A 24789-nucleotide genomic window follows, 5' to 3' on the forward strand; every position below is an offset into this window, starting at 1 on the left:
CTAAAAATTTTTTACACTACTAACTACTGTCACATACTGAAACATGTATATAAAAATACTTCAGGGTTGTTACTCCATTGCGTCTCTCATGTGAAACAGCGAGATTCTGTGCTCACAGATGTATTGATTGAGTTACTGGCTGTGGTCTTGCTCATATAGATGTGCAGTGTTGCTGGTGGTTATCAGCACTGACATTCTGGTCTGAACAGCAGCATTTATCCTCCCGAGCGTCTGATGTGAGTAATGGGCAAAGTCCACACAGACGGTCAGAGGAAGGTGCTGGTACGAGCTGCGTGATTCAGTTCCCGCCAAGCCATTTAACCGAGACTGTCTGCTGCCTCGCACAGATAATGAATTAGCCAAGCGCTGACTCCAAACCCAGCAGACATGTCACTTAATGCATGTGAGTGTCTCAAAAAATGGAGTCACTGGCATGAAGGGCAGTGCTGTGTCATTTCATTACGCCGCTTGATTAGTGAGGCAGACAGAGGAAGTGAAACACGATTAATGAGTTCAATGGGACATTTTTGAGAAAGACTACTGGTATTTGCTTCTGTGTTTTATTGTATGTCCTTAAAGGAGTACACTTTCAGAACAAAAACTTACAGCTAATTTACTCACCCCCTTGTCATCCAAGATGTTCATGTCTTTCTGTCTTTAGTCGTAAAGAAATTGTGCTTTTTGAGGAAAACATTTCAGGATTTCTCTCCATATAATGGACTTCTATGGTGCCCCTGAATTTGAACTTCCAAAATGCAGTTTAAACGCAGCTTCAAAGGGCTCTAAACAATCCCAGCTGAGAAAAAAGGGTCTTATCTAGCAAAACAATTGGTTATTTTCTAAAAACATTTACAATTTATATACTTTTTGATCTCAAATGCTCATCTTGCCTATAGCTTTGCGTGAACTCCTGTGTATTCCAGTTCATGACAGTTGGGGTATATCGAAAAACTCCCATTTCATTTTCTCCTCCAACGTTAAAATCATCCTACATCACTGCAGAATTACCAATCAAGTGTTTACAAAGTGAACGTGCAAATAAGATCAAACACCCTTTACAAAAAAAGGTAAAACAGCGATGTAGGACGATTTTAAAGTTGGAGGAGAAAATGAGATTGGAGTTTTTTCTCAACACACGCAGAGCTAGACAAGATGAGTATTTGAGGTTAAAAAGTATATAAATTGTAATTTTTTTTTAGAAAATAACCGATTGTTTTGCTAGATAATGCCCTTCTTTCCTCGGCTGATTGCTTAGAGCCCTTTAAAAGCTGCATTTTGGAGGTTCAAACTCAGGGGCACCATAGAAGTCCAGTATATGGAGAGAAATCCTGAAATGTTTTCCTAAAAAAACATAATTTCTTTACAACTGAAGAAAGAAAGACATGAACATCTTGGATGACAAGGGGGTGAGTACATTATCTGTACATTTTTGTAAGTGAACTACTCCTTTAAACCTTCAGTGTGTGAGCAAAAGAGCAGTAAAAACAAATCCTCACAATGAGAAGTGGCCATCTGCTGAAGATGATGAGAGAGAAGTGCAAATTGCGATTGATTTTTTTATCACTGCGTGGTTTAAAGGTTAAGGTACATTGACTTTGCAGGTGCTGTCTTTGTTCAGACAGAATTTTGTTTTGATTTGATGGTGTTTTGCCATGTTCAAAGAGCATGAGCAATAACACACTTCTCATTTAGAGGCAAGAGCACAATTCCCAATATTAAACCTCAAAGAGAGAAACAGTGCAAGATGGAAAAGAACAGACATCATTTAAATGTCTCTGTTTGCTGTGCTTAAAATATTTAAGCAATTGTGTAGTTTTTGAACCTCCACTGGTTATAGTTTGCAGCACTATCCACTCATCATGAAATATATATAACACATTTCTGGGCATTAAAGCACGAAAAAAAAAAAACAGACAGGAGAACATTGAAGATGTTCAGGGATATCTGACATGCTATGAACAATAAAATAACACTGTAAACAATTGTGATTTTCAACCTAGCTTTGAATTCATCAACACTACCAGTCAATTTTTTTTTTGACTAAAAGATTTTAATGTTTTTTAAAGTAGTCTCTTCTGCATTTATTTGATTCAAAGCACAGCAAAAACAGTAATAGTGAGAAATATTTTCACTATTTAAAATTACTGATTTCTATTTGAATATATTTTAAAATGTAATTTATCCCTGTGATCAAAGATACATTTTCAGCATCATTACTCCAGTCTTCAGTGTCACATGAAGACTGGAGCGACAACAGTGTTCCAGTTCTAATGCCATGGGAAAAGTTTGAGCAAAGCATGCTAACTGTTCTGTCTTTGGCTGCACAGATGAGCACAGAACACTATTTACAGTCCAAGCCTCAGAGGAGACAAGAGAGCAGTGGATTTATTGATTTATTTACTGCCAAACAGTATATAAACATGCACTTTCTTTGCCGGCTGTTTACCTTCCCAGACCTAACCGACCGTTTTTGTAACTCCTGTGTGTTTTTAACATAAACTTTGGTGTATTTGACAGTTTAAGCGCAATAAGACACGAAAGAGAACTTAGTTAAGTACTCACATGCCGCGTGATAGCTGCTTTCTGTGCACGTGCTTCAGATGTTTACCCTGTATCAGAAATTTAAACTAATAGGGTTTAAAACACATGATTTCAGTGCGATAGACATGACAATCAAAACCAAACAGATGATTTTTAGCAAAGTATCTGAGGTATGAGCTCAAAAGGCACAGATCATTTGTATTTAAAGAAACATGCACAAAAACTTTCTGCTTCGACTCAAAATTATATAATAATTATATGTAGGATATTTTAAGATGAAACTTCACAGACACATTCTGGGGACACCTGAGACTTATATCACATCTTGTAAAAAGGGACATAATAGGTCTCCTATTAAGAGCCTCTTTGATGGTTATAAATGCAAAGACTGATTTTAAGTGTTGAAATCATGCTAATCTTAAAACCAGAAGAAAAAACAAGGTGTTAACAAAGGAATTTTCTTTGATCTCTCTCTTCACACCACTTGATAATCTCTATTGCACGAGCTTCATTAATTATGAGCAACAACAGCTAGTGATGATATATGTCAACAAATACTGTTGTGTTTATTGCATAAGGCCACGAGTGGGTGTACAAACCAGCTGCTGTAATGCATGTGGTCTCTGCCCTCAGGAGAGTCTCTATAAACAGCAACCACACTTATGAACATCATACTGTGAGCGCTCATATCATCCAGCCAATATTTCTTGCCCTCAGGTAGCAATGACAGATTTATAGCTCAAATATTAAAAACATTGTTTTTATATTGATTTTTATCTCTAAATATCTTTGTAACATGATTTGCTTACCTTATAATATCTCATTTAGTGCGTTTACTGGATCATTCTTCAGCTTTAAACTTGTATGAAAGCTTGTCATTGAAAACAATGGAATATTATTTATTCATGTATTTATTGGTTGGCTTATTCTCAGCTAAAACGTCTTATAAAGGACATTAAATATGTCTATGTGCATGTATAACAGTCACAATCAATATGATTTTTCTATGATTTATCAGGTGTTATTTGCATGTTGCAGACACTTCGTACTGATTGCTTGAATGCATGATTGGCTCTTGTGTAAAATGTTGGCCTCAAGCACAGACGCTGTAAGGAAAGTTTAGCGATGTTTGCTGCTTGGGGTTATACAGCTCTTGGTTGCAGTGATTCATGCTGAGGTTATTGTAAAGGTCTGTGTGTTTAACCGTCTTTGTAAATACACGTGTTGGTGGATCTGTTGGATTTGTGACTGTCAACATCTTGAGCGAGTTCATAATAGGCGTGTCGTGCAGCACCTGTTTCATAACTGGATGCTCAGAAGAATTATATGTCCTGTTAGCTGAGGGATGTTCTCGGCTTTAATAATGGCTTTTCTTTCTGACAGAACACGGTTGCTTTGGGCGTGCAACATAATTACAGAGGCGGCTGTTGATTCCTAACGTTGAATAACCGACGTACCATGTGCAAATAACATACCCATGCAGCCCTGCCTTTGAGACTGCGGATGTGAAACAAAATCTCATCCAAAAAGATAAAGAGGCATTCTGGCACTCCAGTTTGAGATGTAGTTACGTTCTTAAATTAAAAGCCATGATGCGTGAACTGTTTCAGTTGAACCTAGATAGCAAGTACCTGCAAAAAACACTTAAAGGTTTAGGTTTAAATAGCTTGGCTTATTCATTCTCTCAGATTTCTGGATGCAAAAACCTAAACTGAGGTTTTTGTTTAAATTTGTTTTTTTGGGGAGACTGTCACTTTACATTCTGCCACTGTGAAATGAAAATTCTTTTATTAATTACTCATGTTGATCCAAACCCGTAAGACCTTCATTTATAGACCACAAATTAAGATATTTTTGATGAAATCCGAGAGCTTTCTGACCCTGCATAGACAGCAACGCAACTACCATGTTCAAGGCCCAGAAAGTTAGTAAGGATATCATTAAAATATTCCATGTGACATTAGTGATTCAACCGTAATTTTATGAATTTTATGAAATTAGTTTTTTTTCGTGCACAAAAAGTATTCTCGTAGCTTCATAACATTACGAAGATGTCGCATTAATTATTTTATCGGTGTCCTTGCTACATTTCTGGGCCTAGAACATGGTAGTTACATCAGTGTCTTTGGAGAGTCAAGGTGCGTTCACACCGGACGCGAATGAAGCGGCAAGCGCGAGTGATTTACATGTTAAGTCAATGCAAAGACGCGAATAGCCATCCTGCGGCGCGAAACGCGCGAATAGCGCGAATGGCGCGGCGCGCATTGAGCATTTCAAGCGATTGCTGCGCCATTCGCGCGAATCCAAAAATCTGAACTTTGGCGGAATTCCGCGCCGCGGTAACCAATCAGGAGCTTGCTCTAGTAGTGACGGAGGCAGAAATCCGAAACAACAATGGCGGACAAAATCACCGTTGCTGTCTGTGGTTCCTCGGAGCTGTACGATACATCTTTGGACTTTTGTAGAAACAGGAATAAAAGGGATCTTGCTAGGAATAAAGTGAGTTAAGAGGTCGGACAATCTGGTTAGTTTTAAAAAACGCTCTTTACTCAATTTAACCTACATATACATACATATTGAGACTACAAGCAAGCTAAAGCTGGCAAATTGAGCTCATTCACCTATTTTACAACTACTTTCCCGCTGACGAGTGGCAGAAGCCCCTCCCTTGACGCGAATTCGCGTCTGTTGTGAAGAAAATGTCACGCGCGAATGACGCGAATTTTACCGCGCGAATGGCGCAGGTAAACTCAAATGTTCAACTACGCGCGAATAGCGCGTTTTTTCCGCGCAAGTCGCGTCCGGTGTGAACGCACCATCAGAAAGCTCTCGTATTTAAAAAAAATTATTATTAACATTCATTCATATTACAGAATGGCTAAAAGGCTAATATATGTTCAAAACTCATTCTATTGCCGCTGTGACAATGAAATCTCTGTCTTTAATCTGCAGGACTATCAGGAGGCCGCGCATCTGGAGCAGTTTGTGACACGTTTCCTGTTAAAGGAGACCACAAGTCAGCTGCAGTCTCTCCAGAGCTCTTTGGAGTGTGCTATGGAGACCACAGCCGAACAGACCCGGCAGGAAAGGCAAGCCACCCAGAACACACACTTTTGTTTTGTTAAACATACAGTTTCTATGTACATGTGGCGTAAGCTGGAGATATTTTCAATTTATTGTCTTTAGAAGCTGAACATCAGACTATTTCAGGGGATTGTCTGACAGCAGAGAAAAGCAAACAGTGATACTATCATAACACTGATATATGTTTAAAAGGGATAGTTCACCCAAAAATGAAAATGAGATGTTTATCTGCTTACCCCCAGGGACTCCAAGATGAAGGTGAATTTGTTTCTTCAGTAGAACACAAACAAAGATTTTTAACTCAAACTGTTGCAGTCTGTCATTCATATAATGCCAGTGAATGGGACCCACAGATTTGAGAGTCAGAAAAACATACACAGACAAAACCAAATTAAACCCTGCGGCTCGTGACGATACATTGAGCTCATCAAGGAGTGTTGACTTTTCAACGACCCCCAACTTTTGAGCCTGATCAACTTAAGTTATGGTTGCTTGCTCTTCATCATGTGCCGGCTGTTGTGAACGCACTCAGGACAGTTGGACATTGTGGTGGATCAGAAGTAAAAAATTATATAAATACTGTTCAGCTTCCTGCACAGACCGATTGTTTCATGTGTTAAGACCTCAATGTATCGTCACGAGCCGCAGGGTTTAATTTGGTTTTGTCTGTGTATGTTTTTTTGACTTTTAAATCTGTAGGTCCCACTGAATGCCATTATATGACTGACAGACTGCAACGGTTTGAGTTAAAAATCTTTGTTTGTGTTCTACTGAAGAAACAAAGTCACCTACAATTTGGATGCCCTGGGGCTAAGCAGATAAACATCACATTTTCAGTTTTGGGTGCACTATCCCTTTAATGCAAATCACATATTACATTCTTGAATTCAGATTGTAAATGCTGTTTGCATGCTTTCATTATGACTAGACTGTGACAGGATTAATGATGAAAAACTGTATATGCTGCGCATGGACATAAAGTAAGCATTCTTCCAACTGTAATACTTACACCAGTGGTTCTCAATCCTGGTCCTGGGGGACCCCTGCTCTGCACATTTTGCATGTCTCTCTTATTTAACACACCTGATTGAGATCATAAGCTCATTAGGAGAGGGATTCATGAACTGAACTAATGAGCTGATGATCTCAATCAGGTGTGTCATCGGAAATACATTTTAAAACACAATCATATAGAAAACAGTTAGTTTAACCTGCAACATTACTGTTTTTAATGTATTTTTTTAGCAAATAAATGCAGGCTTAGTGAGCATCTTAATTATTAACTGCTTTATTGACCACCGCAATAAGAGCAATCACACACTCCCAAAGCATCAAACCTCTAGCATTTTTAGTGATATTAAGTGGATTTCTTCTGCACCAGTGGGCATGTAGAGTCTCCACAGATCTAAACATGCCATTTCACTGTTGAAAATGCATGTAGACAGCAATTGTGCACTGACTCAAGGGATTCTGTGCACAGCTGTCCTTGGTATTGAATATCTAGAGCATCAGCAGCATTAATTGTTAATAGACCAGGTTACCAGCAGACCATTGACCCAGGCCTTTGTTTTTGCACAGAAAGGGTATGGATGCCAGTTTAATCCGCCACTGAATCAACAGAACCTGTGTGTGTGCGTTTGATTAGCAGCTCATTTTGAGCTCACAGCGGCTCTGACTCACTGCGTTTGTGTACTGAGGAGGGTCTGCTGCGAAGCCCACCGTGGGGGTCAGCAGCTCCTTATAGAGTGCAGAATTTAGAATGCAAAATGAGCTGTTTTGTTCCAGCACCTGGATGATTGCATGCTACAGAGCGCTGCGTGTCTGAGTTTGTATATGTGTGTGCGCGTCACAATGTGCCCACTACCTCTCCTCCCTCTCAGTGTGCAGCAGCTGTGCTACTTCGCTCACCTTATGATCTCAAGAAAATTAGCTAGAGCTGCTGGCTTTAAGAAATGAAGGATGCTGAGGTTGGGTTTTAAAAGGAAGTGCTTCTTTTTATTTCTCTGTTCTTAAAAACACTCAGGCTCTGATATAGCCAGTCGCATCCTAATTAATTGGTATATTTAAATTGCCTCATTATCGCCTCTGCAGGCAATATGGTGTGTCTACCTTAATAACCATGTGCCGCTGAAATATACAGCGTTTATTGCAGTTATTATTCAAACAGAGGCAATTATTGACACTATTTAACGAGGCTGAAGCCCTTCCTGTGTTTAATTTCAGCTTGTATACAAATCAGTTATTTTATCATTTTTAAAAATTGTTCTTCATAGTTACTTAATATAGTCTGATGATATGTGACTCATGTGAAATATACCCTACTCTTAATGAAAATTTAAAGAAAATTCTGTTGAACATGAAAGAAAATATTTTGAATAATGTTGGTTACCAAACAACTGCTAGTAGCCACTGACTTCCATATATGGGGGAAAAATTTAAAAAACCTTACTCTCAAGCCACCCTAGGTGTATATGGCTTTCTTCTTTCAGACGAATACAATTGGAGTTATATTAAAACATTTCCTGGCTTCTCCAAGCTTTATAGACCTTTATTAACCCCCTGGAGCTGTGTGGAGCACTTTTTATGATAGATGGATGCACTCTTTTGGGCTTCATAATCTCAACCACCATTCACTCCCATTATAAAGCTTAGAAGAGCCAGGACATTTTTTAAAATAACTCTTATTGTATTTGTCAGAAAGAAGAAAGTCATATACAGTGCCTTGCAAAAGTATTCATACCCTTCATTTTATTCACATTTTGTTTTGTTGCAGCATTATGTTAAACTGCATTAAATTAGTTTTCCCCCACATCTATTTACACTCCATACACCATAATAATGACAAAGCAAAAAACAGATTTGCAAATTTTACAAATTTATTCAAAATAAAACACTGAAATAAGTACATTGCATAAGTATTCATACCCTTAACTCAGTACATAGTTGAAGCACCTTTACAGCCTCAAGTCTTTTTGTGTATGATGTGACAAGCTTTCCACATCTGCATTTGGCAATTATCTGCCATTCTTTGCCTCACCTTTTCACCTCTCAAGCTCTGTCAGCTTGGATGGGGGCTGGCAGACATTTTCTAGAGTCCTAGTTGTTCCAATCGTCTTACATTATGGATAATGGAGTCTACATGCTTCTGTGAACCTTCAATGCAGCAGATTTTTTTCTGAACTCTTCCTTAGATCATTGCCTTAACATAAGTCTGTCACTGAGCTCTACAGGCAGTTATCTTGACCTCAGGACTTGGTTTTTGCTTTAATATGCATTTTCAGCTGTTAGACCTTTTCTGAGAGCTGTGTGCCTTTCTAAATCATACTCATTCAAATGAATTTGCCACAGTTTAACTCCACTCGAAGTGTAGTAACATCTAGATATGAATGGTCCTGAGCTAAATTTCGAGTGTCCCAGAAAAGGGTATGAACACTTATGCAACGGGATCTTTTCAGTTTTTTATTTCTAATAAATTTGCAAAGTTGTTACAAAGTTGTTTTGTGCTTTGTCATTATGGTATATGAGATGTAGATTGATGTGGAAAAAAAGTAATTTAAAGAAGTTTAACATAAGGCTGCATCAAAACAAAATGTGAAAAAATGAACTGGCACTGTACATTTAGGATAGCTTGAGGTTAAATAAATCATGGGGTAATTTTTATTTTTGGCTGAACTATATTTTATAACTACTGTGTATCAGACAATTAAGAGATTAATCATGATTTTGATAGCCATAGTTTTTAGTATAAAGACATTTTGAATTATTTCATGTTGGAGACATGTCTTTATATCTCTTTGGCTTTGGCCTGATCTCTCCATTTCTCAGTCCTTACAGGTCATTTTCAGTCAGCCTTTCACAGATCTAGACGCTGCTAATATAGCTGTACCAGGTCTGCAGCCTCACTCACAATCCCATGAGCACACTCAGAATATCTCTACTCCTGCCATGCCAAGTCCCCTCTGACCTTTATCTCGGTTGGATGAGTTTTCACAGAACACATATTTACACAGTTAAAGAGATGAAAATGAAAACTCATCTTTTACCCATAAAAACCCCAACATTCGATCTTTCTCATAGAACTCAAAGGAAATGCTAGACAGAATGTTCCAAAAAGGCACCCTTAAAAAAGGCATACTCACTTATTACAAGAAATTATACAATAAAATAGTATCAACTAAATGTAATGTTTTCTGACACATAATTGCATGTTACTTGAAATTAAGTTGAAATGTTTTAAAGTTTACATCTATATCAAATGTAATTGGCTGAGTACATCTTTATATCTAAGTTTCATAATTGTTTTTATTTTTGTTGAAATACGGTTAAAGTTTACTGATGAATAAACTTACAAGCATTTATGGTAAACTAAAAATTTCATTTTTATTGAAACCATGTCATGTATTTAAATAAATTCGTAATTACACATTTGTAATGTTGAAGTTGCAATTCAGTACAGCTTTCTATGGAAGCCTGTTTCCACCACTGAATAAAAATAAGAAAATGTAATTGTGACTTTTCAATCCCACAATTCTGACCTTTTTCTCGCAATTGCAAGTTAACATCTCGCAATTCTTTTTTTCTCTCCTCGAATTGCGTCATACAACCTCACAATTGTGACTTTTTTCTCAGAATTCTGAGATGTAAACTCAGTTGCATGTTATAAAGCCAGAATTGCAAGATATAAACTTGCAATTCTGAGAAAAAATTCACAATTGCTAGATATAAACACAATTCTTAGAAAAAAAAATTGGGAATTGGGAGTTTCTGTTTTACTATTCTGACTTTATTTCTCAGAATTGTGACTTTATTAGAATTGCGTGATATAAACTCAAAATTACAAATAAAAAGTCAGAATTCTGACTTTTTTTAATCACAAATGCGAGTTTGTAATCATCTTGTAAAACATCTTGGAATTGTGACTTTTTTCTCAGAATTGTGAGATATAAACTTGCAAATTCTGATGGGGGAAAAAGAAGTAAAGTCAGAATTGCAAAACATAAACTTCTGACTTCATTTTTCAGAATTGTGAGTTTATATATCACAATTCTAATAAAAAAGTCATGAGATGTGAGATCAGAAAAAAAAATTCTGAATTGTGAGTTTGTCTCACTATTCTGACTGTATTTTTCAGAATTGTGAGTTTATATATCACAATTCTAATAAAAAAGTCATGAGATGTGAGATCAGAAAAAAAAATTCTGAATTGTGAGTTTGTCTCACTATTCTGACTGTATTTCTCAGAATTGTGAGTTTATATATCACAATTCTAATAAAAAAGTCATGAGATGTGAGATCAGAAAAAAAAATTCTGAATTGTGAGTTTGTCTCACTATTCTGACTGTATTTCTCAGAATTGTGAGTTTATATATCACAATTCTAATAAAAAAGTCATGAGATGTGAGATCAGAAAAAAAATTCTGAATTGTGAGTTTGTCTCACTATTCTGACTGTATTTCTCAGAATTGTGAGTTTATATCACACAGTACTGAGTTAATTTTTTTATATCTCACAGTTCTTACTTTATAACTCACAATTGCGAGTTAAGATCTCGCAATTCTTTTTTTCTCGAAATTGTGTAATACCAACTCATAATTCTGACTTTTTTCCTTAGAATTGTAAGATATAAACTCGCAAATTCTGAGGGGGAAAATACTGAAATGTTCTCAGAATTGGAGTTTATATCTCACAATTGTGTGTAGTAAAAAATAAACTCTGAATTCTTTGAAAAAAGTCACAATTGTGAGTATATCACACAATTCTGACTCCATTTTTCAGAATTGTGAGTTTATATTTCACAATTCTAATAAAAAAGTCAGAATTGTGAGATGTAAACTTGCAATTGTGAGGAAAAAATTTCTGAATTGTGAGTTTCTGTCTCACTATTCTGACTTTATTTCTCAGAATTGTGAGTTTATATCACACAGTACTGATTTTTTTACTCACAACTTAGTTTATATCAATTCTGAGATAAAAAGTCAGAACTGCGAGTTTATATCTCGCAATTCTGACTTAATTTCTCAGAATTGTGACTTTATTGATCAGAATTGCATGATATAAACTCACAATTCTGACATTTTTTTCCTTGCAAATGTGAGTTTGTATCTCGCACTTCTGACTTTTTCCTCAGAACTGTGAGATATAAACTCACAACTGTGACTTATAAAGTCCAGTTCTTAAGGGGAAAACGACTGATATGTTCTCACAATCACGAGTTTATGTCTCAGATTTTTTTTCACAAATGCAAGTTTGTATCTCACAATTGTGACTGAAAAAAAATCAGAATTGTGAGATATAAACTTACAAGTTTATATCACACTGACTTTATTACTCACAACATACTTTATTATCGCAGAATTCTGAGAAAAAAAACAGAAATGCTTTTATATCTCACAATTCTTACTTAATAACTTGCAATTCTGAGTTTGTCACAAATCTGAGAAAAAAAGTCGACACATAAACTTAAAATTGCGAGAAAAAAAAGAGAATTGTGAAATAAAAAGTCGCAATTTTTACATTTTTGATTCAGTGGCGAATACAGGCTTCCATAACTTTATCCTTTCATATTCCATGAAAGAATAAAATCGTACAGGGTTTGGAACAACATGAGAGTGAATAAATTATGACAGAATTTTCATTTTTGAGTGAACCATCCCTTTAAGAAGCGTTTTCATCATTTTTCCAAGCACAGAGCAAACCTGTACATGTCTTCACATGGTTGCACACGTGTAACCACTTATGTCACAGTGCTTTTGTGTCACAGTTGACAGTGTGGAGTTTCATAACATTAGTGTTTTTAGCAAGCGTGTACACATTTTGAGCCTAAAGGCTTCGAGACGGCAAGGCCAGCTCATTGTGCGTCGGTCAGGGGGATTGATTCCCACTGCGTTAGATGTGCTGAAAGTGGCTGGTGGTCAGAACAAATTGAAATAGCGCGGTCCATTCTCTATTCCGTCTGAAGCATTGAGTCAGGCTCTCTGAGGAGCAGCACCGCACACAGGGATGAAACAGGGGAGATGAGCTCAAATCTGAATCCAGAGCTCACAGGAGCGCTCACCCCATTCACAGCACTGCTTTCATCTATGTTTGCGAAGTAGACCATTACCAGCTATTAGGAAACTGTGCTTGCTGATATGCCTCTATTTTGGTTTTTCACACTACATTTCCATATAATTTCCTGCATAAAAAGACGTGGTCTCTGGAGAACAGTTTGTTGAGTTTGTCAGTTGGGATCCATGGGTTCATGCAGGTGTGTGGATGTGACTCCAGCTGAGTTTTAATCACCTGTGTGACTCCAAGATGATTCATTTGCTAGAGATTTCAGTGTGCTGATGCAGTTGTGAGCCATTTTTAACCGCGGAGGGTAAGCTTCCCTCAGGATGCGCGTTGTGCAACAGTGTCTTTAGGGATAATGAGCAACCAACCGAGCCTTAATTTTGACACCTGCCTGCCTACATTTATTTCATTGTCTCAGAGTTAAAATAGATGCAGCATTCCTCCGCTGCTCGAGAACAGCTGAACAATAGATATAATTAGATTTCATATAATCTTATTTCACTCGCACTACTGAATAGAAACAGAATAGTTTGATGGCATACAATTTCTACCTCATAAAAGTAAGACTACTGTACAATCAGGTTGTCATTATAACAAAATAACCCCTGGCTTCAGCCAAATTGTTGTACTTATGGCTACTTGCAAAATGAACTACTAGCCTATATCATATACAGTGCCTTGCAAAAGTATTCATACTCCTGTTTTTTGGTAGCCTACATTTTGTTTTGATGCAGCATTATGTTAAACTGCTTTAAATTACTTTTTTTTCCACATCAATCTACATCTCATATACCATAATGACAAAGCACAAAACAGGTTTGTAAACCACTTTGCAAATTTATTAGAAATAAAAAACTGAAAAGATCCCGTTGCATAAGTATTCATACCCTTTTCTGGGACACTCGAAATTTAGCTCAGGAGCATTCATATCTAGATGTTACTACACTTCGAGTGGAGTTAAACTGTGGCAAATTCATTTGAATGAGTATGATTTAGAAAGGCACACACCTCTAAGAATGCATATCAGAGCAAAAACCAAGTCCTGAGGTCAAGATAACTGCCTGTAGAGCTCAGTGACAGACTTGCATTAAGGCAATGATCTAGGGAAGAGTTCAGAAAAAAATCTGCTGCATTGAAGGTTCACAGAAGCATTATCCATAATGTAAGACGATTGGAACAACTAGGACTCTAGAAAATGTCTGCCAGCCCCCATCCAAGCTGACAGAGCTTGAGAGGTGAAAAGGTGAGGCAAAGAATGACAGATAATTGCCAAATGCAGATGTGGAAAGCTTGTCACATCATACCCAAAAAGACTTGAGGCTGTAAAGGTGCTTCAACTATGTACTGAGTTAAGGGTATGAATACTTATGCAATGTACTTATTTCAGTGTTTTATTTTTAATACATTTGTAAAATTTGCAAATCTGTTTTTTGCTTTGTCATTATTATGGTGTATGGAGTGTAAATAGATGTGGGGAAAAACTAATTTAAAGCAGTTTAACATAATGCTGCAACAAAACAAAATGTGAAAAAAATTAACGGGTATGACTGCTTTTGTAAGGCACTGTATCTAATTTATTTATTATACAGAACAAACATTTAACTTCTATAACTGATAATGCATCTCTGATACACAACATTAAAATTACTAATAGCAAAAGCAGTCTACAAAGAAACCCTTCCCTGTTCTGGAAGCGTCTGACAAGCATGTAAGAAACCGGCTGACTTATTTTGTACATTTTAATTGGTAGCATGAGGAGCAGGGCAGAAAGGTCTTGTGCAATCAAAGAGGCATCAGTGTAGTCGTGATGTTTAACAACTGCGTTTTGATGCTGGGTGAAAATGTTGAAGCGTCATTTGCATGTGAATAGACTGTGTTTCTGCTAATGCTATTCAATTAGATGCAATGTATGAATTATATTAGCATAGGCATTTTAGTTTTTCCTGCAGTAAAAAAGCCCTTCATAATGTAAGAATATAACACATTTTTAAAGGCAACAATCACTGGTGTTATTTCTTATATGGGACTCTGGACCACTAAACCAGTCATAAGTTTACAACATTTGGCCAGTTTGAAAATCTGGAAACTGAGGGTGCACAAAAAAATCTAAATATTAAGAAAATCGCCTTTAAAATTGTCTAAATGAAATTCTTAGCAATGCATATTATAATCAAAAATTAAGTTGTGATATATTTATAGTAGGATATTTACCAAATATCTTCATTAAACCTGATTTTTACTTAATATCCTAATAATTTTTTGCATAAAAGAAAATTTATTTTTGGCTACTGCTGCAAATATACACATGCTACTTATGACTGGTTTTGTGGTCCAGGGTCACATATGATGTTAATGGATTTCAAGAAACCCATAATACTAAGTGTAAATTTTAGTATGTCTTATTGCAACACTGTTTGTACTATGGAAATGAATGATACTTCAAATTATGCAGCTTGCTGAGGGGAGCTGTTTTTATGTTTGATAAAAAGTGAAATAAACCAACAGACTTAAAGTTATAAAGGGGTCTCAACTATCTTTGGATGGACTGTTAAGTATTTACTTAGAACACCATAATAGTGTTCAGCTAGGATAATTTTAGAGAGCTTTATGTTATTGTACATATTGTATATGATGTGGTGATGGTAAACTGAGTTATTCTTTATTGGTTCAAGACCCACAGCTTTTTTGATGGTTTCCAGTTAGTCTATGAGAGTTTTCTGATAGACCAGTGTCAACCTGTTCTCTTCTTCTACTAGCCTTTTTTCTCACTCTATACTCCATTCACCAATCAGTGTTGTTTTTGACAACCATCTTAGATTTAGTCTTAGTCTTAGTCTTTTGGACTAAAATGCTTCTTAGTTTTAGTCAAATTTTAGTCACTTCTAAATGTGATAGTTTTAGTCCAATTTTAGTCGACGAAAAGTCAAAAAGGTTTTAGTCTAGTTTTAGTCGACGAAAAGTCAAAAAGGTTTTAGTCTAGTTTTAGTCGACGAAAAGTCAAAAAGGTTTTAGTCTAGTTTTAGTCAAAAAAAGGGGAAAAAGTAGTCTTTTAAGAAATTAATGTAGGTCAGTAAGTATTTTGCTGTTGGGTAGTGTCACTTGTAAGTTCTGAAAATAGCAGATCTATATTTCAACACAATGTGAGCTTCCGGATCGACTATTTTAACCAATAATTACAATAATGAAGGAATGTTTTAAAACATAAAAGACAAACAAGGATGGAATGCTAAAACGGCTTGCCATACTAGTATAGCAAAGAGTATTTAATGCTAAAACGGCTTGCCATAGCGGCAGATATTTTCCGGTTTTAATTGGCATGCACAATAAGCGGAAATGTCATGCATTTTAAACGTCTGACGGACCACCCACTAACATTTTCGTCTATTCTCGTCTCGTCAACGAAAACTCACACACGTCTCGTCATGTTTTAGTCATCAATGAGCCATTTTTATCTCGTCATCGTCTCGTTATCGTCATGAAAAAAAGTGGCGTCAACGAAATGATTTCGTCATCGTCATCGTTGACGAAAACAACACTGTCACCAATGCAGTATTGCCAATGTCCTTTTATTTACAGACAGACTGCAAATCTGGCTTTTGTTTTTTTTAAGTCATACTTGATTCTTCCGTTCAGTCCGTCAATGTCAGTACTGTAAAGTAAAGTTGTAATTCTCATTGAAAACTGTTTTCATGTTTAATACTGTAAAGCTGCTACAATCTGTATACAATCTGTTGTATAAAGTGCTACATAAATTATATTATGCAAATTATTGTTTCTGGTGGGTGTTAAATTATTGAAGGATTTTTTTTTTAACTCCTATGCCCTAGGCAGAGTAATCAGAAGCTAATAATGAGATCAGCATATGAGAAAATGATTTTAATCTCATTCCTGAGCATCTGCATTGTGTGTTTGTGTGTGCCATCTCGATCACAGACAGGGGCCTGTGAAGCCAGAGGTTCTGCCCATTCAATGGTCAGGAAGGAGATCTAATCGAAGACTTCAAAGGAATAACAGCTTGTCTCCGAACAACCCACTTCTGAACCTTGTCAATTCAGGTGATTATTCTGAGCCTCACTGCTCTGGAAGAAGAAAAGGGCACATGCGCACACCCAGAGGGCATGCAGCTGACAGCAGATCTGAAAATAAGTTTAGTAGGAGGGATTGTGAAGAAAACTATAGGAGAGACTCCAGAGAAAAAAGGCTACAGTCTAGAACCTTTTAAAAGGAACTACATTTTTGTGTAATTTTTCTTCTTTTTCTATTTTATTGATTTGTTAGATGGTATTTATGTCTAGTTTGAATTCTGACACAATTGAAAGTGAAAATATTACGTAGAACACTATGATTTCTGTGATGCGGAAAACGTGGAGGGAATCATGGAATCTAGTCATCAAAACAGAATTTACTGTATAGCAAAGAATGTCATGGAATTTGCTAAATTATGAATGAATAAATCAAAAGTAAGTCAGTACACTTACATCAAAATGTGATATCGACTAATGTCTGAATTTTAAGCTGAAAATACGATTTAAATTTGAATCCTGCACTAAACTCATACTGAAGCGCGCATGATGCTTGCAGTGTTTTCATCCTCTGCCGCCTCAGAATATGAGTACATAAACACATAAACATAATTTCTAGAACTGTGCTTAGAGTCATTTCATGAGCATTTTACTAATTCCTTTGAGAAAAACTATCGTCATATCAAATACAAACAGAAATGTAAAAGTCTTTACAGCAACCAGTCAAAATAAAAGTCTGGTTTAACTTGAAGAAACTGTGACAGAAATATATTACATAATGTAAAAATAGTTCTACTACTATTGTTAAACATCAATTTTTAGGGAATATTTTCCGGAAACTTGTTTACTCGCACTTATTTACCAGAAAAAGTTTAAATACACAACACAGTATCTCTGAAAAAAAAAAGAAAAAGAATAAACAATGTATATTTTTTTTAATAAAATCAGTTAATTAGAGATGTTTTGATTTTTACAATTTAATGAAACCATTAAAATGGAATCCAGAAAATTAATGGGAAACACAGAATTTGGTAAAAAATGAAACAGAATTTAAGAAAAAATGGTCAAACAGATTTCATTGGGCCTTAAAAATTATAATTTTTTTACATTTTGAATAAATTGCTGTTAACTTGTAGCCTGACAAGCCAGACCCACATAAATGTAGGGTCTGGGCACTCTTCATAGACAGCGCTCAACCGGAGGGGCGGGATAAACAGTTGTCTTTTAAACTCCTTCTCCACGCAATAGGATAGTGCTACAACCAATCAGAGCAACGAAGGAGGAGACGTAGTCAGAGCCATACAGAGAGTATGTATGGCTCTGGACGTAGTCAACTCCAAATATACATCCTTCTTTTGTAAGAACGACCTCAGTGCAGTTTCTTGTGAAAAGCTTAAAGTCTTTCAGAGTGGCGGCCAAAGCCGATTCGAAAGAAAGTTGTTCGCTAGCAGCAGCCATCGCTCTCTCTCTCACGCGTAATTCACGGAACCAGAGAACGTCTGACGGAACCATAGACTGACAGAATTTATGGTCGCAGGTCAGTCGTTATCATGTTAAACCCGCCCACCGACTCGTGATTGGCCCGGTCGATTTTGGATTTTTGGAAATCTCAAGTGAACGGAGAGTTACTAGACTGCCCTTGGAAGCAAATGTAATTTGCTGCCGCTAGGGGCGCATCTAGATTCTAGGCTAGTTAACTTGTGTAAGTTTCATGATTTAATGCGCTCGTTCCTAATAGAAAATTTGATGTCAGAAATGTCAGAAAAATATTGAGAAAAAAAAAAAAATATATATATATATATATATATATATACGGAAAATATAAAAAAAAATAAAACAGATTTTATAGTGTCCTAATTAGGTGAAAAGCATCTATGCTTGCGCTTATTCCTGAAAGAAAATTTGATAAGGATATTATCAAATTAATAAGCTATCCTTTAGAAAGCATGTCAGAAAAACATTGAAAAAAATATATATATATATTGAATATACGGAATATACAAAAAAATATATATAATAAAAAACAGATTTTATAGGGTCCTAATCAGGTGAAAAGCATCTATGCTTGTGCTCATTCCTGATAGAAAATTTGATAAGGAGATTATCAAATTAATAAGCTATCCTTTAGAAAGCATGCCATAAAACATGCTGCCAAAATAAAACCTTCCCAATACAATTCCATTTCAATTGCATTCAGTCTGAGCAAGTGCCTCCTAGAGCCATATGGCAAGAGAGAGAGAGAGAGAGAGAGAGAGAGAGAGAGAGAGCGAGAGAGAGAGCTGTATTCATTTGCTGAAATGTGTGTTTCTGCAGGTCTGTATGAAGAGGACAATCAATGGATTACTCAGGTCAACAGACTGCAAAAGCTGATCGACCGTCTTGAGAAAAAGGCAACAGGCTACACAAATGATTTCTGTCTTTCTCATTATAATGCTTTCTCTCTGTCTCTCAGCACTCCTCCTTCTATCTTTACAATTCATAAATGTCATGAAACCTGTCAAAAACATCTCTCAGTCATATCGTCAGATTATAAAATATAAAATAATTCTGCTTAAAAAAATAAAGCCTATTTTAAAGACTATGAGATGGATCTTGATAGAAATGAGTATATTTTATTTAATGCTGATTAAAAAATTGCATTACAGTAATGAGAATATAATGAAAATAACTATTGAGAATAATGAAAAATTCAAAATGGCTAGATGCATTACTGTAATGATAATAAGATTTTTATTTTATTTATTTTTCGCATTACAATAATGAGAATGAGATTATGTTGCATTACTTTAATAAGAATGCTATATCTTGCATTAAGGTATTATGAATTTTGAGGTAAAATATGCTTTGAAATGATTGTCCTAAAAACAGATTTTTTTTTTTTAATGTTAAATATAATTTTATGATTTTGGGGTGAAATGTCATCTATTGTCAGGAGATGCATGGTAAAACTAGTTGTGATTCTTTCCTAGGAACTGCGTTTGGAGCCAGTGGAAGAAGAGGTGTTAGAAAGCTCCACTAAATCAGTAAGTCATTTATGGTCACCCTGTCTGTCACCGTATTCTCAGAAAATCATTCACAGAGACCACAGACTCCTGTCGTCTAGGAAACAGCGGGGATCGAAAAACTAGTTCCAAGTTATTCGTTTTGATTTCATTTTTTCTCAGTCTATCACTCTTCCCCTCTCATTTGGCTCTGCCATCTTTTGCACACAACTTTGAGAGAGCTTTTCTCCGAAGCTCACACGATGCTGTTGACAGACCTTAAATAGGCGGTTTGTGTGTCTGTGACTCTGTCTGTGAACGACTGGAGAAGAGTGGGACCCGGACCCCTGCGGAGACTGGCTGTAAACACAGTAATGCGTGACTGCCATCAGAGACATAATACAACATGATATTGGACATGCTCAAGCATAAAATTACACAAAATGAGTAGTTCCTTTTTCAAATAAGACTCCTATCCTATTTCTCAAGACCTTGCAAAAATCCTTCGCACAAGTAAATGTGTGATCTGTAGCAGACGGTTTATAATGAGCGATATTTCAGGTCTGACCGTGTGTATCACATTCTCATACATCCAGATGAGAGAGCATTTATCTCTCCATGGTCTATGAAACTCTATTTCATGGCTGAAGTTAAATAGTCTCTCGTCAATTTGTCATTTGTCGGTTATCTAAACAGGCTGTGACATACTGTATGCATGGAATAACAATTTCAGCATTGCTAATGCATCTGTATTATTTTATCGCTTTGTTCGTGTTCATTTAGTATTCAAGTCTCGCGTCAGCTGTGCTTTATGTTAATAGGACTGATTATGTTCAGAACAGATGTCCTTGATTTGAGGATACTTATAAAGGACACTCTTTCATCTTGACATTACATTCGTAGCACATAAATATGGAAATATAATAGCAAAATGCAGTTTCCTCTTTGTGTATTTGTAGAGAAAGTTGTGAAAGATAAGAAATGACAATAGAACAGGGCCTGTGGAGAGGTCATCATGTGAGTCTGAGTCACAGCTCCATAGGTGGGAATTTTATGTTTTAGTCATGTTTTAATCCGGCCCCATCAACCCTGTTTGATCCTCTTGGATATAGTGGATTCACACACACACACACACACACACACACACACACACACACACACACACACACACACACACACAAAATAGCCTAGTCAATATCCAAAAATACATTGTATGGGTCAATTAGGGCTGGGCAATTTGGCTTAGAATCAAAATCTCGATTAATTGAACATTTTAACCCGATTACGATTAATGAACGATTATTTTATTTATTAATAAAATTATATTTAATTATATTTATATAATATTTATTTTTTTGCCCTCATAGTTCACTGACAAGTTTTGTACAGTAAATATGTTCACATATTACAAGCGAGAGATTTTTGGATGAAGGGTGCATTACTTGATTTTAAAATAATTGAAGGAAACACACTATCTACGATCTATGATTATTAATTGAACATCAGTGTTGAACAACTGAAATTAAAGCAAGCATTGCTTAAAACGAAAAGTCACATTTTTCTTAAATTAGTGAAAATAAATAACTTGCACTATTGGAAACAAAATAAATAATTTTCAATGTTTTTCATATTAAAAGTAGAAAATAAGCACTATCTCTAAATAAAATTACCCTTGTATATCCTGTAAATACTTTTTACTGTATAAATACTGTTTAAGCTATCCATTGACATGTCGGCGGAATAACGGAACGGAGCGCTAGTGTTTTTAAAAGGGAAAGTAATTGAAATAATCTTCCTGGAAAAATTTTAACGATTATAGGTTCTGAATGTCGATTTCGATTATTTTTCGATTAATCGCCCAGCCCTAGGGTCAATATTATCGATTTTTCTTTTATGTCAAAAATCATTAGGATATTAAGTAAAAATCATGTTCCATGAAGATATTTTGTAAATTTACTACCATAAATATATCAAAACCTAGTTAATATGCATCGCTAAAAACTTCATTTGGACAACTTTAAAGGTGATTTTCTCATTATTGTGATTGTTTTTGCACCGTCAGATTTTAGATTTTTAAATAGTTGTATCTCGGCCAAATATTGTCCTGTTCTAACAAAAATTTACATCAGCGCAAAGCTTATTTATTCACCCTTATGACTGGTTTTGTAGTCTAGGGTCACATGTACGATTTGAAATTATAGAGTATATCGCTAAAACCAAACAAAACACACTCAGAGAATGCGTATACACTAGAGTTCACTGTTTTACTGCATGATTTAGTTCATTAAAATACATTTAGAATTCCTCAAATTCAACATAACGGGACTTTTATGTATCTTTCAGTCACGTCACGCTTTGGTCAGTTACCTGAATGTGTGGCCATATTGGAGATACTCAAATGTGAACAATAGCATTGATTGCATGGTTAATGTACTACTGAATATGCTGTTCTGTTTATTTATGCTGTCTGAACCACAGGAAAAAACATGTGGAAGCTACTAAATCATATAGAGAGGGACTTAGTAAGCAGGAAATGGTGCAATATTTTGACAAACTGTTAATGGGTAGTAAAGATACATATGAGCAGAATTAAATAAGATATTAGCATAATATTTCAACTACCTGACTGGAAATGATAAGAACAAACTCGAATGTTTTTAAGATTCTTGCCCTGGAAAACAAATTCCCTTTTTTTCTCAGTCAGTTTTTTTGCACTCTTCTCTTTGACATGTTATAGCGTTTGTCAGTCTGTAGTATTTCAAATGGCCATTTTCAGCAGCAATAATCAGCAAAATATGCAAGTTTCCTTCGGTTCAGTGGCATTGTTTGGGTTCAGCGCCACCAATATGGCCAATTGATGATGTGTTGTAAAAACACTCTATTGCATACGTGATATTGATTTGATGAACAGCTCAATAAACAAGAAGTTAATAGAAGACTTCCATTTTAGACACCACACTTCTTGTTTTTGCTGTATTTCAACAATGAAAATAGTTCCAAACAAACAGCAGAACTATTTTGCAACACACAAAGATGTTTCATTACTGAATCAATCAGCCGTTAGAACGAATTGATTGAATAAATGACTCAGTGACTCACTCATGCAGTGTTATGCCGCCACCTACACTTTTTCCCCCAAAATCATTTCAACTGCAGATTAAATGCTTTCATGTCCTGCATTTAACAGTCAATGTAAATGCATTTAAATGCCACTTCAGATGCAGATTTTTTGTCACCTCTGCATTGCAAACACAAATTTTGTTGATACTGATTTCATTTGATTGGTGCCCTATCATAACTTACTATTTTAATTTATTGATTACATTTACGAAAAATTATGATGCATACATTTAATTAGGTTAGATAAAAATAGCCTTATAAAGGTAAAAATGCCCATAAAAGGTAGAAATCTATTTAAACTTATTGGAAAAATTAATTTCTGTCACTCCTGGAAACTAATCACTGCAAGGAAAAAGCTGTCCATGGCAGTACCAGCACAATACCATGTTCAGCAAAATATTGTCTAATTACTGTTATATTTTTTTGTCTTTTTTTAATCACACACCCCTAAACCTACCCCTTCCACAAAACTTTCTGGGGACATTTGGTAAAGACATTTTTACTGTATAAATAGATTTCTATTTCAAATAAATGCTGTTTTTGAACTTTATATTCATCAAAGAATCTGGTAAACGATGCCTGGAAACCTGAAAATTTTCAGAAAAATATTAAGCTGCAGAACTACTTTCAACATTGATAATAAGAAATGTTTCTTGAGCAGCAAATCAGCATATTAGAATGATTTCTAAAGGATCGTGTGACACTGAGGCCTGGAGTAATGATGCTGAAAATTCAGCTTTACCATCACATGAATAAATTACATTTTAAAATATATTAAAATAGAAAAAATATTTCACAATTGTACTGTTTTTGATCAAAAAAAATGCAGCCTTGGTGTTCATAATAGACTTTAAAAAACATTACAAATCTTACCAACCTTAACAATATTTTATAATATTTTTTTACAGTGCCTCTCAACCCTCTCACCCTGTATTTCTGGTCAAGACTCATTTGTAGCTTGTTGTTACATATCTCTATATTTGACATATTATCAAAACAAGATCATTAAAGGATTAGTTCACTTTCAGAATTAAAAACTTCTGATGATTTACTCACCCCAGGGTGTTATGTAGCAAAACAATCTGTCATTTCCGAAAAAAAGAAGTATAAAAAATTTTTTTATTTTTAACCACAAATGCTCGTCCTGCACTAGCTCTGCGATGCATATTTACAATTTCACGCATTATGTTACATAATCACATTGGAAAGGTCAAACATGGTAAATTTTTCGGTTCAAAAAGGTAGGGTAAAGGACGAAAAACAAATCTCATTTTCTCCTCCAACTTCAAAATCATCAGACATTGTTATTTTACCTTTTTGTGTAAAGGGCATTTGACTTTCTTTGCATGTTCGTGTAACGGAGGCCAACAAGTAGGTGCTGTGCAGGTAAAACCTCACTCCCCGATCTCAAGAGCGACAGACGCCTTTAGCCTCCTTGTTAGTGCGTCCGCCTCCCGTGCCGGAGACCCGGGTTCGAGACCCGCTCGGAGCGGGTGCGGTGGGACCTGGGTGTGAGGGGTTACATTAGTGCCATGAACCGAACTGGAGTGAGGTTTAGGGGGGTGAGTGTAACGGAGGCCAGCTAGTAGGTGCTGTGCAAGTAAACCTCACTCCCCGATCTCAAGAGACACACTAGCGACTGATGCTAGGGGTTGCAGCCTTTAGCCTCCTTGTTAGTGCGTCCGCCTCACGTGCCGGAGACCCGCTCGGAGCGGGTGCGGTAGGACCCGGGTGTGAGGGGTTACATTGGTGCCGTGACCCGGACGGGAGTGAGGTTTAGGGGGGTGAGTGTAACGGAGGCCAGCTAGTAGGTGCTGTGCAGGTAAACCTCACTCCCCGATCTCAAGAGACACGCTAGCGACTGACGCTAGAGGTTGCAGCCTTTAGCATCCTTGTTAGTGCGTCCGCCTCCCGTGCCGGAGACCCACTCGGAGCAGGTGCGGTAGGACCCGGGTGTGAGGGGTTACATTGGTGCCGTGACCCGGACG

The 24789-nt window shown here is 36.2% G+C and overlaps 1 protein-coding gene across 2 annotated transcripts in view; it reads left to right on the forward strand.

Moving 5' to 3' along the window:
* The window catches only part of necab1 (N-terminal EF-hand calcium binding protein 1), a 53210-nt gene that overhangs the window by 19827 nt on the left and 8594 nt on the right, over window positions 1-24789 (forward strand). For both annotated transcript variants that reach the window (XM_073821306.1, XM_073821307.1), the window contains exons 6-9: window positions 5494-5630; window positions 16612-16733; window positions 19014-19090; window positions 19670-19723. In XM_073821306.1, coding sequence (XP_073677407.1) covers window positions 5494-5630; window positions 16612-16733; window positions 19014-19090; window positions 19670-19723 — 390 coding nt within the window. The remainder of the gene's footprint in view (window positions 1-5493; window positions 5631-16611; window positions 16734-19013; window positions 19091-19669; window positions 19724-24789) is intronic.

This window comes from Garra rufa, chromosome 17 (assembly GCF_049309525.1).
Source record: "Garra rufa chromosome 17, GarRuf1.0, whole genome shotgun sequence".
NCBI classification, from domain to species: Eukaryota; Metazoa; Chordata; class Actinopteri; order Cypriniformes; family Cyprinidae; genus Garra; species Garra rufa.